General features: G+C 40.1%; 1 protein-coding gene and 1 pseudogene across 1 annotated transcript in view; both read left to right on the top strand.

Annotated features, from left to right (window-relative positions):
- Positions 1–11,575, top strand: part of LOC148367233 (CD82 antigen-like) — a 31,505-nt gene extending 19,930 nt beyond the window's left edge. Inside the window, exons 4-9 of the mRNA XM_088334070.1 lie at positions 1,072–1,193; positions 2,850–2,924; positions 4,218–4,316; positions 7,636–7,809; positions 7,892–7,975; positions 8,059–11,575. Of these exons, the coding sequence (XP_088190196.1) occupies positions 1,072–1,193; positions 2,850–2,924; positions 4,218–4,316; positions 7,636–7,809; positions 7,892–7,975; positions 8,059–8,136 (632 nt within the window). The 3' untranslated portion in view covers positions 8,137–11,575. The remainder of the gene's footprint in view (positions 1–1,071; positions 1,194–2,849; positions 2,925–4,217; positions 4,317–7,635; positions 7,810–7,891; positions 7,976–8,058) is intronic.
- Positions 11,576–12,636: 1,061 nt separating this feature from the next.
- On the top strand, positions 12,637–12,966 carry LOC148367232 (U6 snRNA-associated Sm-like protein LSm3 pseudogene; annotated as a pseudogene).
- The last annotated feature ends 2,594 nt before the right edge of the window (positions 12,967–15,560 follow it).

Genomic DNA, 15,560 nt, shown 5'->3' with positions numbered 1-15,560 from the left:
TGATACCAATGATTCTTTCAAAGTGCTGTGTTTCTATTTAGATAGCAGCCCTCTCCCAGCCTGCGTCCTCTGCCAGTCTCAGTTGCCTGAGTAATTGACTGACAGGCACATTTTAGCACCTTTCCCTACCTGGCCTTGCGCTGCATCCTGCCTGCCAGGCAGAAAAGTACCTCATGACAAAACCATACACAAAGTAACAAACATACAAGTGGTAACAAAATAACTAAGAAACTTTCCTGGCTTGGCAGTGAAAATCCAATGAAAGTAACGATCAAGTGGGCACTAAACTACTAACAAAATGTCCAAATGAGAAATAGGTAAAAAAACAAAAAACAAAGAGACTGTAGCAATGACAGTGAAAGTGAAATGACTTAAGTAGCCATCAAAAACAAGTGTCCGAACCAGAAAAGGAAAACAAACAAAAATATCTGACATAGCGATAAAAGACAAAAATAAAAGTTCCCCAACAACTTGTGCTGTCCAAAATGTCCTTATAAAGGGTAATTAGGGAAAGGTGTGTGGCGATTGGACACACCTGTGTCCAGTACCAAGCCCGGTTGGTACCCTCTGGTGGAAGGAGACGTACCAGACCCTAACAGCCTGACACTAAACTGATCTTTACCTTTAAAACACTTGATAACAAAGTGCTGGAGTAGAATTCTCAAAAGTATAATAGTTTTCTTTTCTGCGTTGTCACCAAAGTTTACTGTTTTCGAAATTTTGCAATATCCGAACAATAAGCATAGGCAAAGAAGAAGAATTTGAAAAATTCAAAAATGACCCATTTTCTTGTTTCCATTTTTTTTTTCAAATATCTGTTTTATGTATAGATTGGGTGGCGGGGCTGTCCTGTTAATTAACACCGATTGTTAAGCATTAAAATAATTCTGAGACTAGGGTTTTTTATTTTTCAAGTGCATTACTTGCAGCAGAGGATAAAGGCATAAACAAATTACATATGCAACAAATGACAGTTTAATATTATTAGTTAAAACTTCAACTCAAAATGGCCTCTCCTTTAGGATGACTTTGTATGTTCTGACCTGCGCACTGTCGTTCCTTCCCTTGCAGATGACTCTATAGCTGTCAAGGCGGCGTGCTACATCCTGATTGGAGTCGGCTCTTTTGCCATGCTTATGGGCTTCCTCGGCTGCTTGGGAACCATTTATGAGATCCGCTGTCTGCTTGGCATAGTGAGTTGGGGTGAAATTCATAGGATCATGGGAAAATCTTGGTTTTGCTGGATCAGAGAAAAAAATACTTAAATCAAAATCAAGTCTTTACAATGTTTTTTTCTATAATCATAAAGGTCATAATAAAATGTATCTGTTGAAAATGAATATTTAGTGTCTTCAAATACAGTGCCTAGTGAAATACACTCCCCTTTCCCAAGAAGTTTTTGTCATATTGCCACGTTTCAGGCTTCAAATTTAAAGCTAATACACGGAATTTTTTCTAAGAATCAACAATATATGAGACACAATAGATCTGACAGATTGCTAGGTCACGCCCACCATAGTTCCGGTATCATCATTTCTTCTTTTTTATGCAAACGTATCTCAAAAGGCAGTAGAAAAAAGACTCAATTATTATACACAGAGTTATATTCATGGCAAGTCCAAAGATGCTTTTAACCTTGTAGGAGTGGATGCAAAATGTTGGCGATCTATGAGGAAGTCAGAAGCCACGTATCAACCATACATAGAAATAGATTCAAATTTGTATGAGGAAATTGTACATAGAGGATAACATAATTTCCAAGTTTGACTTTAATTACAAAACTCCGCCTTCGCTTGTATTTGTTATTGTCATATGACGAGTGCTCATTGATATACTCAAAGAAAGTGCAAGAGGCCGCAGTAACTTACAAACTTCTCTCACTGAAAACTGACCGACCCAACAGCAGCTTAATAAAAACAAAACACTTACTGTAGAAAAAATAACTTTGTTTTGGTTCCCATTGATTCTATGCACATTGAGTTGATGGTGAAGCTGTTAGGCATGCCATGCATTGTGCGTGATATAAACAGCGGCCGGGCTGTCGACTGCCTCGCCTTCTAACTGGCTGAAAACACGCGCTGTCGGATCTATTAATCATGAGATGGAACAAAATGATTTTAACATTTTATATTATATTTACAAAAAAAAAAAAGAAAAGTACCGTAGGTGTTGCTAAAATCCACTGTCGACCTAAACCAACGAAGACAGAGTCAACCTGTGTGTCATTAAGTCTTAGTTTATATGTACCCGCTCTGCGATTGGCTCAGCGGTCTGTGAAACGAGACACTGGAGAACAGACAGCTCAATCAGGTTCACTTTCCAGCAGGACAACGACCCTACACATAAAACATAATCTACAATGGAATGTTTTAAAACTAGCAATATAAAGGTGCTAGAATAGCCAAGCCGAAGTCCAGACCTCAATCCTTTAAATCTTTTGTGGAAAGATCTGAAAAATGGTGTGCACAAAAGATCACCGTCAAAACTTAGGAAACTTGAGCTGTTTTCTAAGGGAGAATAGGAAAATATTTTTGTTTAAAGAGGTGCAAAACCTCTTGAGACATACGCAAAAAGGTTGTGATTGCTGCAAAAGGAGTTTGTACAAAGTACCGTATTAACTATTCTTGCAATTTATTATTCTTAGCACGATATAAAATGTCGAATACATTTTTCTCACAATTGTGTCTCTCATGTAGTTGATTTTTAGAAAACATTTTTTTGTTTCATATCTTTACATTTGAAGCCTGAACTATGTCAATATGACGAGACGTTCTTTGGGGCGGCAATACTTTTGCAAGGCACTGTAGGTCTTGTGTGTTGTTTTGCATTGATTCCTCCTTTCTTTTCAGTACTTCACCTGCCTTTTGCTGATCCTCATTGCCGAGATTGTAGCCGGCGCCCTCATCTACTTCCAGAAGGGCGTGGTAAGCATTAGCAACATCTTATTATGTGCTGAAGGGCGCGCGCACCTCCAGAACACAACACAACAATCAACGTGGATACAAAGAAATAGCTGTAGACTCAAGAGGAAATTATTCGAAATTTGTGGTCAAACCACTCCATAGTGTCATTGAAAACAAAACAAAGTTGGTTTGCAGTGCCCCCTGGTGCCGAGGGAAGAAGCATTTCCTAATAGAGACAAAGGCCCACTAGAAATTTCAATAGTTACGTTAGTAATTGTATACTTGCATCTGCAAATCATCGTTTCGACAGTGGTGGGCCGTCAGGGCCTTCTGTGCTTGCCTAAAACTTTTTGTCCATGAAAACTTAATAGTGCAAAATTGTCTATCATCTTAATTTCATTGCTTTTCCCCTGATTGTACCGCTTCCAGATGTCTGCTTGTATATTTAAGAATTTAATCGATCACATTTCAGCCATTAGTTGTTGTTAGGATTAGAAATCTACCTGGAGGCCTTCACAATCAGTTCAGCATCCACTAGGGCATAACATCAGTGTAGATCAAGCTGTTGGTTTAGCCAATCAGATTTCGAGTTGGCGGAGCAGGGCCTTCTCAGAGGTAAGGAAATGCCAGTGGTTTTGCAAACTATAATTAGCTGGCCGGAAAAAAAAGAAATATAAAAAGATCCCTGTGTTGACTGTTTCTTTCAAACTGACTTTTTCAGACGTAAAACGGAATAAAAACCTATGTCAGTAATAGGACAGGCTTGACTTTCAGCATTATCTTCAATGGTGATGGAAAATATTTTTTTGATGAAACTAAAAGGCACAGATATAGTTATTGAAAACTTTTTGGGAATGAAAGGATAATAGATTTTGGTGACTAAAATGTTGCTTTATCATGAGGTTATCATTGATGCTTCTTTATATGTGTAGTAACTGTAGCTGCAGTAAATGTTTAATAGCCATAAAATATTTATTGACCCTTGGATTGATTTAAATGTAGCACTACTGAAGGCCTAGGTGTGAAACGCACAGCCTGTCACTGTGCTATACAATAACGTCACTTTTGAACTACATTCAGAATCTTAATTTGAATAATTTATTTATAAGCTTTTTTTGACGTCAGACTGGAATCAGTAGAAATGAAAACTGTTGAAGCAAGTACTTACATCTCCACATTGGAAACGTCATTCTTCGTCTCATGAATAGTAAAGTCTAACTAAAAAAAATGAATTGAATATGAATTACTAAATAATCAAAGCAGTACAAAGTTGTTTATGCTCTCATTTCACACTCCCAATATGTTTTCCTCCAGTTAAATGAAGAGATGTCTAAGATCGTCACCAAAGTCTTGGAAAACTATCGGGGCAACAGCTCATCCACAGAGCAAGCATGGGACTTCATTCAGAGAAATGTAAGTCATTCGAAATTGCGTCCACGTCACTGATTATGAAAGTGCTCGCTTCAGTTTTGCCAACACATTTGACATCATGGTGTAAAGATCATGATCGAATCAACTCGTGCGGCAGTCAATATTCATTACAGTGGCACGCGAAACTATTTGGCCCCCTTGAACTTTGTGACCTTTTGCCACATTTCAAACATCAAGATAAAAAACTTTTAATTTCTTGCGAAGCATCAACCCTACGTGGGACACAACCATGAAGTGGAACACACTATTGGATATTTTAAACTTTTTTAACAAAAAAAAAAGTGGGTGTGCAAAATTATTCAGCCCCTTTACTTTCAGTACAGAAAACTCTTTCCAGAAGTTCAGTGAGGATCTCTGAATGATTCAATGTTGATCTAAATGACTAACGATGATAAATGGAATCACCTGTGTGAAATATAGTCTCTGTATAAATGCACTTGCACTGTGATAGTCTCAGAGGTCTGTTTAAAGCGCAGAGAGCATCATGAAGAACAAGGAACACACCACACAGGTCCAAGATACTGTTGTGGAGAAGTTTAAAGCTGGATTTGGATACAAAAAGATTTCCCAAGATTTAAACATCCCAAGGAGCACTGTACAAGCAATAATATTGAAATAGAAGGAGTATCAGGTCACTGCAAATCTACCAAGATCAGGCCGTCCCCCTAAACTTTCAGCTCATACAAGGAGAAAACTGATCAGAGATGCAGCCAAGAGGCCCATGATCTCTCTGGATGAACAGCAGCGGTCTATAGCTGAGGTGGGAGAATCTGTCCAGAATACAACAATCGGTCGTATACTGCACAAATATGGCCTTTATGGAAGAGTGGCAGGAAGGAAGCCATTTCTTAAAGATATCCATAAAAAGTTTTGTTTAAAGTTTGCCACAAGCCATCTGGGAGACACATCAAACATGTGGAAGAAGGTGCTCCGGTCAGATGAGACCAAAATGGCAACAATTCAAGACGTTATGTTTGGCGCACAGGCAGCACAGCTCACTACTCTCAACACACCATCCCCACAGTCACACATGGTGGTGGCAGCATCATGGTTTTGGACTGCTTTTCTTCAGCAGGGATAGGGAAGATGGTTAAAATTTATGGGAAGATGGATGGAGCCAAATACAGGACCATTCTGGAAGAAAAACTGATGGAGTCTGCGAAAGACCTGAGACTGGGACGGAGATTTGTCTTCCTACAAGACAATGATCCAAAACATAAAGCAAAAGCTACAATGGAACGGTTCACCAAAAAACATATCGAGGTGTTAGTCAAAGTCCAGACCTCAATCCAATTGAGAATCTGTGGAAAGAACTGAAAACTGCTGTTCACAAACGCTTTCCATCCACCCTCACTGAGCTCGAGCTGTTTTGCAAGGAGGAACGGGCAAAAATATCAGTTTCTAGATGTGCAAAACTGATAGAAACATACCCCATGCGACTTGCAGCTGTAATTGCAGCAAAAGGTGGCGCTACAACGTATTATCTCGATGGGGCTAAATAATTTTGCACACCCACTTTTTCGTTTTTTATCTGTTAAAAAAGTTGAAAATATTCAATAAAGTGTGTTCCACTTCATGATTGTGTCCTACTTGTTGTTGATTTTTTACAAGAAATTACAGTTTTATATCTTGGTGTTTGAAGTCTGAAATGTGGGAAAAGGTCTCAAAGATCAAGGGGGCCAAATAGTTTCGCAAGCCACTGTATGCACTTCAAACTTTGCCGACCAAGACGGGCAACAGTATTCCCCGCTACAACACACCAAAGGAAAAACAATTCAGCCCCAAACAAGTGCTAGCGGACCAGCCCCTGGTCCCACGAATGAAAACTTATCACATGTGAACTAGCAAGACGCTACTTGTGTATCTCTGCAACCAGTCCCGCCTCTGAGAAGTTATTTAAAGTTCTTCATACTTGTGAAATACTGTGTAATAGTTTGTTACCACGCGTCTTTGTTCTGACATTAAAGATTGGTTGATTGATATTGTCATCTTTCACTCAGAAGCAAAAACAATAAAATAAAAAAAAAGAATTTTCGCGATAATTATCGATATTGACCCATAAGGAATGTTTTATCTTGATAATATTTTTGTCATAGCGGGGTTATTGTTTAATGTGAGGTACCGTAAATTCCGGACTATAGAGCGCACCTGATTATAAGCAGCACCCACCACATTTTAAGAGGATAACCGCTTTTGTACTTACACAAGCCGTACCTGTATATAAGCCGCACGCGCCCACATTAAAACATGTAACACAATCACGAAATTAACCCAAACCCGACCTTGAGTCCCGCAATTGTAACTGAAAATGAAGTACACAGTCCAAAAACAACAGCCGGCAAATTGAACGTAACATGATACTGGTACTTAAGATATCACGCAGACCTGCAGAGTCCGCGTCCTGTTGAAAATAATCCAAGGGAAAAAAATCTATGTTTCCAAAGATAAGGGTGGGGAAAAATATATATCCACTATTGTCCGCTGCGTCCACAAACACGTCTCACCTTTACTTCACTTCCCATCAGCCCCCGTTGTATTTGCACCTTCTTTTTGATTCGCCCGTGGAAAACATATCAGAATAAGTCTCTAAAATACATTACAAAAATATACAGTTGCAAATACATATTATACATGGTTACACATATTTACAAAGAAAGACGGTACACAGAGAGAGTTTTCAAAGCTGTAATAATATAACTTTCATCTCAAACCGTGTCTGTGAAGGGTAGCAAAACGCTACTAGGAACACACTCGCAACACAAGGAAACGGGTCTGTTAAAAAAATCGCGGTACTTGTAAAAATCATGGTAAACCGTGCTCATCTTCCTCCTTATAGCTGAGATCATTAAAGTCGTCTTCCCCAGTATGGGAAAGAGATTAGTCATATAGATGTCGTCCTACGCTCCTTTATTCAAAAACACGCTAGCAACACACTCGCATATATTCCACCGGTCTAAATCTTACCTTTTGTACTCGAGCGCCGCTTGCGGCTGTTAGAAAAAATACATAAATTGGCCGCATCACTGAATAAGCCGCAGGGTTGAACGTTTGGGGAAAAAAGTAGTGGCTTATAGGCCGGAATTTACGGTAGTTCATTTTTCTGTTGTGCTTCTCTTGCGAGCCGGATTAAACCCATTAGCGGGCCTGATTCGGCCTGTGTGTTTGACACCCTTGATCTATTCTTTGCATGTAAATGTAGAGGGAAGAATTCACTGGCAGCTAAATAACTGAATCACGTACCAACAGAGAATCTCGCCAATGTGTTTTAAGTATTTTTTTTTTTTATTCACGCCGTCTTCAGATGGAATGCTGCGGCTGGAACGGTCAAAGCGACTGGAATGGAAACATGGTGATCGTCAACAGTTCTCAACTTCTCTTTCCCTGTTCGTGCCTCAACATCTCCTCGGCGACCCTGAACGTCTCGGAGAGCGGATTCTGCGAGGCTCAAACACCCGACTGGCCCGTATACGACACGGTAGCGATCCCCGCTTGTGTGTCCTCGCCTAGAACCATACGTGTAGTCGGCTAGAGAATTCATCCTCTGGTGACGTGTTTAGGGTTGTGCTCTCAGCGTGGAGAGTTGGCTCCTGACAAACATCGGGGTTGTCCTCGGAATCTGCATCGCGATCGCTTTCATTGAGGTAGGCACGATTCCTTCACGAATTCAAGTTGGATGCCTTTAGCAAAGCAAGCAGATGTTTGATCATGATTGTATTTTTGACAGCTGCTGGGGATGATTCTGGCCATCTGTTTGTGCAAGAACATTCACAGGGAGGACTACACCAAAGTTCCAAAGTACTAAAGTTCACCACAGGAAGTTTGGCAATATGGCATTTTCCCACTCGACGTTAGGTTAAATCTTTTGTCCAAATGTGCATAAATGTATGTTATTTTTTTACATTTAGTTGAATACTTCTCCTGCGTTTTCCAAGACCAGTCTTGCTAGAAGCACTTATGATTTTTTTTTTTGCTTTTATACCCTTGAACTGGTAGTGATTATGCAAATATTTTGACTGGTTCAGAATATCCTGCAGAAGTTAGGAGTTAAGGAAAATGAAAAAAGATGGCAGAAACGCAGACTAAAGTTCTTTTAACCTTGTGGTCTTTATCGCCTTCTCAAAGGAAAATTAAGCATTGGGATTTCTTAAAAATGTTTTATGTCAAGAATTTTAAAGGGACAGTGTGTATTATTTTGATCAGCTCTTTATCATCAGCTGAGTCGTGGACAGTGCATGGAAGTGTGTCGATCTAGTTTATGGGTGTTTGTGTTTATATGTGTGGACTTGTGTTCCTCGAGGAGACCTATGGAGGGAGTTGGGAGTAAGGGGTACCAGACTGTACGGCCCCTGTAATACCCATGCTAGAGTTTGGTCCGGATTGGCAGCATTAAGTTGGATTTGTTTCCAATGGGAGTTGGACTCCGCCAAAGCTGCCCATTGTCACCGATTCTATTCACAACTTTTATGGACAGAATTTTCAGGCACAGCCGTGGCGCGGAAAGGGTCCGATTTTAGGAGTATCAGCATCTCTGCTTTTTGCAGATGTCATGCTGTTGGCTTCATGAAGCCGTGATCTTCAGCTCTCTTTCGCAGCAGTGTGCGAAACGGCCGGGGCGAAGATTAAGACCTCAAAGTCCGAGACCGTGGTTCTCAGTCGGAAAAGGGTGGCATGCCGTTTGCAGGTTGGGGAGGAGATCCTGCCCTAAGTGGAGGAGTATATGTATCTTAGGGTCTCGAACACGATGAAATGGGAGATCGACACACGGTTAGGTGCAGCATCTTCAGTCATGCGGACCCAGTACTGGATCGTTGTAATAAAGAAGGAGCCGAGTCAAAAGACAAAGCTCGCGATTTACCGGTCAATCCATGTTCCTACCCTCACCTATGGTTACGAACTGTGGTTGATGATCCTGGATACGAGCGGTTGAAATGACTTTCCTTCGCAGGGTGGCTAGGTTCTTCCTTGGAGATAGGGCGAGAAGCTCCATCATCAAGGAGGGACCCAGTGTTGAACTCTGATTTAAGAGGAGCAAGCTAAGGTGGCTCGGCATCTGATAAGAATGCCTCCTGGACGCCTCCCTCAGGAGATGTTCCGGGCATGTCCCACCGGCAGGAGGCCCCGGGGACCACCGAGGAAACGCTGGTGGGACTGGCATGGGACCGCCTCTGGGCTTCCCTGCTAAGGCTGCTCCCCCTGTGACCAGACCTCGGATAAGCAGAAGATGATGAAAAAATTGATAAGTAGGGTCCCTGTATGATGTAGTGCAACCAACCAAACTGTCTTTTGTGACAAAACTTCACAATTTGTCTTGTTTATTTTGCCCTGCCTCTCACAAGGTTTTTAGGGGTTCCCGTAGCAGCAAGTTGGCAGACAAATATATCAGTTCCTTTAGGTGGAGCAATTCTTCTGTAAAATAAATGCAAATTTCTCGGCCTACGAGTGTTTAAAAATCCACGTCTATATGATGGTACGTGCATTTTTTTTACTCCTTGGAGGCACTAAATAATACACACTGTCCCTTTAAACACAACATTTTGATTAGTATGTTTGTAGGATTTGATTTCAAAAGCAAAATTCACCACTTTTTTGCCCCCAAATCAACAACAAGTGCGGCGAGTGAAGACGACAGACAGCACAGAGCTTCAGCTAGAAACTAATCCGATTCACCTCTTTTCTAAAGTGGCGCCATGATAGGTTATTAGTTTAGGCCTGATCTACTTTTATGCTATAGTCACTTAAAATGGCCTCCTCAAAGATGAATAAAACCAGGTGAATATTGCAACTTACAGGGTTTGAACGGGTGCCAGAAATCCTTGAAAATACTTGAATGTTATTGTGTTTTCAAGGACTGAAAAGTGCATGAATCTTGGGCGAAGTGCTAATGAATGTTGAAATTGTTGAAATGTTTCTCAACAAGTCTGCTTGAAAAGGACACCAACATTGTTCCCTGGTGGCCTTGCTTTGCCATTGCATTTCTTCTTTCCTCGTGATTAACGGCAGCTGGCGTTAGTTTGTATGGTATTGTCCTATGAGGTGTCGTCGCTCCCAAGAGGACAGGTGCATGCTACACCTAAACAGGGCATGATGAAATGTGTATTAATGCAAGGATCACGTATCAATTAAGGACATTTATTATAGGCCATGCAATAAGTGAAGTTGAAGTCCTACAATGGTAAATTGTATTTAGAAGAACTTCACGCAACTGAAAATGTAAGCGACATATAACCGTCATTTTTCCCAACACCTACTGTACATGGGAAATTCCTCTAAAAAAATTTCCTTTACGTATTGTTCAGAACCACAAATGTATTCACGGTTAACTTACTATATAAAAATGATGTATCTGTGGCTCTGCAAAATTCCCACTGGATTTCTTCATTTAATGGTATTGGAGAAACTGGAGATTTGATTATAAAAGTCCTGAAAAAGTGCTTGAATTTGGCCATGAAAAAGGTGTACGAACCCGGTTCTTAACTCTTCTCTACAAACACAAAATGCCATGCTTAGATTAGTAGAGGCCCTTAAAATTGTTACAAGAAATTATTATAGTTATTTCTACTTTATTAATTTGTTCATTTTCCAGCTGCTTGTCCTAACAAGAGTTGTGGGAATTCCACGCTAATGTTTGAGTTTTTTAGATCTTCTAATTTTTAATTTTAAAATAAATGCCAGAAAAAAAGTTACGGTTTTATTACTTTGTATATACTTTCATTTATTTTATCTCTGAAGTCGATCCTAAAGATGATTTATACTCAATGACATGCAAGCTGGTTGCTCCTCATACTACAGTTTCCTTGTCTTATTTTAAGACTTCTTGGTTTGAACAAATTTATGTGATATTAAAAACAAACATTTAACATTGTGTCCGATGATATCACTTTATTTTTGTCTAGGATGAGAAGAAATTTAGTCATACTCAGATTGTTTTTAAGATGTCAGGAAAAAAAATGGTATTTTTCAAGAGCAAATTTCAGAATTTTTTCATTTGTATTTAATATATTTTAAAACTCATACTGTATTTATTCTGTAATCACACATTTGGGTACTTATTTTGTATGAATTTTGCCATCCACTATCCTTGTACAGAGATCACAAATTAACCCTGTAATTGTGTTCTCAACTGTATGGCTTTTTGGTAACAATGTAGAGAGACTTGTAGTGAAGGTGATTTAGTCCTTTTGAACTTGAAACATTCATTTGTTTCTGTTTCCTTGCCAATAAAGTTGTTGGACCAAGCTGAACAGCCTTTATGACATCCATCCATTATCTGCACCGCTTAGCCTCAGTAGGACCGCGGGGGTGCTAGAGCCCATCCCAGCCAACTTTGGGCAGTGGGCAGGGGACACTATGAACTGGTTGCCAGCCAGTCGCAGGGCACACAGGGACAGACAACTCACTCATTCACACCTTGTGACAATATGGACCGGCCGGACATGCAAGATTTTAAAATGAGGGTGGAAACTGGAGTGCCCGGAGGAAAGCCACGGAAGCATGGGGAGAACATGCATACTTCGCACAGGAGGGCTGGTAGCTGGATTTGAACCCATGACAAAAGAACTGTACCGCGGACGCGCTATAAGACATGGAACACCCGCCTTTATGACATGTTTGACTGAAAATATCCAGTTTTCCTGCAATATCAACTCGTGAGTGCGACATGGTATTCCCAAATCTTAATGTCTCATATCATACCTGTCAACCTGTAAGTTTTTGCCGTACAAAGTACGTTTATTATGCATTTTAAGACGTGTACGACGTTCAAGAATATCTGTACGGAAAAACTCAAATTTGGAAATTATGGGTACCAACCGGTAAACACCGATTATCATGAAATGGCAAATCAATCAAGTCAAATGAGTTCGCCGCGGAAGCCTCTATCTCGGTATCGTTGTTTTCGTTGCAAACGAAGCGAGCAGTTTGATTCTACTGTGCGCATGCGTCTGCTGCCTGGGGATTTCCCATCATGCATCATTCCGAAAAAAAAACTATGGTGTAAGATTATTTTGTGCGGGAAAATACGACAGTTTGTACGGGCATGGAGCCCTGGAGCTTGACAGGTATGTTATATCTCTGTATAAAATCTCGTGTTGAGTTTTAGGTAACACGCCCCATGATGGCATGTCGACAGCAATCCGTAACGCAAATCAGCTGTAAAATATGCTGAAAATGTGAGTACACCGTCCTCATCTCTTAGTTACATTGTTACCGTGTTCTTTAACTATGAATATATTGTTGTTTATGCTGTAAAAAATGTCGACAAAAATTGTTCAAAGCTCATATTGTTCGAAAATGATATAATTAAATTGTGACCAAAATTGCTGTTTATGCAAAAGAAGTGGAACAGCAACCAAGCACAAACACCGTTGAAGAACCTCTCGACCTGATCAGACTCAGTCTAGATGAGAGAATTTACGTCAAGGTGAGGAACGATGGAGAGCTGCGAGGACGACTGCATGCATATGATCAGCACCTCAACATGATTCTGGGAGATGTAGAGGAGACAGTGACCACTGTGGAGATTGACGAGGAGACATACGAAGAATTATATAAGTCGACCAAGAGGAACATTCCCATGTTTTTCGTCAGAGGTGATGGCTTGGTCCTTGTAGCGCCGCCCCTACGTGTTGGCTGAGAACAGTCAATTGTTAAAAAGACATTATTTTAAGTCAAAACCTTTGTTTTTATTGCTTGATTTCAATATCAAAGCAATAATTGCTACCCAAGTTGTTACTGGAGGTCAAATAAATTTGTTTTTATTGCAAAAAAATATACTGGACTGTCTCAGAAAATTAGAATATTGTGATAAAGTTCTTTATTTTCTGTAATGCATTAAAAAAAAACAAAAATGTCATACATTCTGGATTCATTACACATCAACTGAACTATTTCAAGCCTTTTATTATTTGAATATTGCTGATTTTGGCTTACAGCTGAAAAAAACTCAAAAATCCTATCTCAAAATATTAGAATACTTCCTCAGACCAAGTAAAATAAATAATTTTATAACAGCAAAACTAAATCAAACATTTGAAAATGTCCATTGATGCACTCAGTACTTGGTTGGGAATCCTTTTGCACGGATTACTGCATCAATCCGGCGTGGCATGGAGGCAATCAGCCTGTGGCATTGCTGAGGTGTTATTGATGCCCAGGATGCTTCGATAGTGGCCTTCAGCTCATTTGCATTTGTAGGTCTGGTGTCTTTCATCTTCTTCTTAACTATACCCCACAAATTCTCGATGGGGTTCAGGTCAGGGGAATTAGCAGGCCAATCAAGGACAGTGATGCCATGGTCAGTGCACCAGTTACTGGTGATTTTGGCACTGTGGGCAGGTGCCAGATCATGCTGGAAAATGAAATACTCATCTCCATAGAGCTTTTCAGCAGATGGAAGCATGTAGTGCTCGAAAATCTCTTGGTACACAGTTGCATTTACTCTGGACTTGATGAAACACAGTGGACCAACACCAGCAGCTGACATGGCTCCCCAAACCATTGCTGAAAGTGGGAACTTCACACTGGATTTCAAGCAACTTGGATTTTGCTCTTCTCCAGCCTTTCTCCAGACTCTGGCGCCTTGACTTCCAAATGAAATGCAAAACTTGCTTTCGTCTGAAAAGAGGACTTTGGACCACTCTGCAACTGTCCAGTGCTTCTTCTCCAAAGCCCAAGTCAGACGCTTCTTCCGTTGTCTTGAGTTCAGAAGTGGCTTGACCATGGGAATACGGCTATTGTAGCCCATTTCCCGGACACGTCTGTGAACTGTGGCTTTTGATACCTGGACTCCAGCTTCAGCCCACTGTCTTTGAAGCTCCCTCAAATTCTGGAAGCGGCTCTTCTTCACAAATTTTGTTAAGGCTGCAGTCATCTCTCTTGGTTGTGCAGCGTTTCCGGCCACATTTTTCCCTTCCAACAGACTTTTTGTGGATATGCTTTGAAACTGCACTCTGTGAACAGCCTGCTCTTTGAGAAATTTCTTTTTGTGTCTTACCCTCCTGATGGAGGGTATCAATGATGGTCCTCTGGACAGCAGTCAGATCAGCAGTGATTTAGTTTACTGAACCAAGCTGAGTGTTTTTAAGGCTCAGGAAACCCTCGCAAGGTGTTTCGATTTAATTAGATGATTCAGGTGATTAGTTGAATAGCCTACTTGTATACTTTTTCATGATATTCTAATATTTTGAGATAGGATTTTTGAGTTTTCTTAAGCTGTAAGCCAAATTCAGCAATATTAAAATAATAAAAGGCTTGAAATAGTTCAGTTGATGTGTAATGAATCCAGAATGTATGACATTTTTGTTTTTTTAATTGCATTACAGAAAATAAAGAGCTTTATCACAATATTCTAATTTTCTGAGACAGTCCAGTATATTGTTGTTATTTCCTTTTTGGTGTTGTTCTTAGGGACATTTACCCTTGGCAGTATACTTGTCAATTTCGATTTAAAAATGGTAAAATGAACTTCTGCTTTATTTTTCTTTACTGTTGCCACTATCATAAGTTTCCTCCTTATAAGTTTATGTCCAAGATCATAGCTGGTGAAAAAAATTACCCCAAGTGACATTCTAGCCTTGCAGTCGAGTAGTCATATCAAGGACCGGACGTTTTACCTGTATTTGTCTCAGTGAAATGGTTGCCTGGAAAATAATGACCAGTTCTGTACTGAATTGACCTTACCTGTTTCAAAAGGTATTTGTATTATTTTTGTGCAGGAATCCTGGAAAATGGCAAAATGACAATCACCTCAAGAGTGAGAGTGTGGATGGCTGTCATTGAGTTGACTGACTTACAATTTCAGTTTTTTTGTTTTGTTTTTATCGTTGGGTCGAAACTGACCCTACTCATTTCAATTACAGCATTTCATATTGTAACGATCGAAATACACATACCTAACAAAAAGCCTCGATACGATAAAATGTAGTTTTTGTACGCAGTTAATATTCAAAGCCCTGGCACATGTGTAGGGTAAAACATGCAAAATGTGAGGAAACAGTACATGCTTTTTTGCATTAAACCGTAATTTACTTCGTTAAAATTACTTTCTGAGATAAAGCATTTTGAAAACAGCCTGTCTCTTCTTTGATATTCTTGAGCTGTGATGTCATGTGAGGAACATCAGCACCCGACAGTCACCAAACGGGGTTTACGTGTTGATTAGCTGTTTTAAGAAACATTTTGGTAGTTTTTGTAAAGGATGTCTCGGCGTTGTGTCACAGGTGGATGCAG

This window comes from Urocampus carinirostris, chromosome 4, assembly GCF_059441175.1.
Source record: "Urocampus carinirostris isolate Australia breed hairy pipefish chromosome 4, RoL_Ucar_1.0, whole genome shotgun sequence".
In the NCBI taxonomy this organism is placed as follows: domain Eukaryota; kingdom Metazoa; phylum Chordata; class Actinopteri; order Syngnathiformes; family Syngnathidae; genus Urocampus; species Urocampus carinirostris.
Note: the sequence above shows the minus strand (reverse complement) of the source record. Positions and strands in the feature narration are given on the sequence as shown.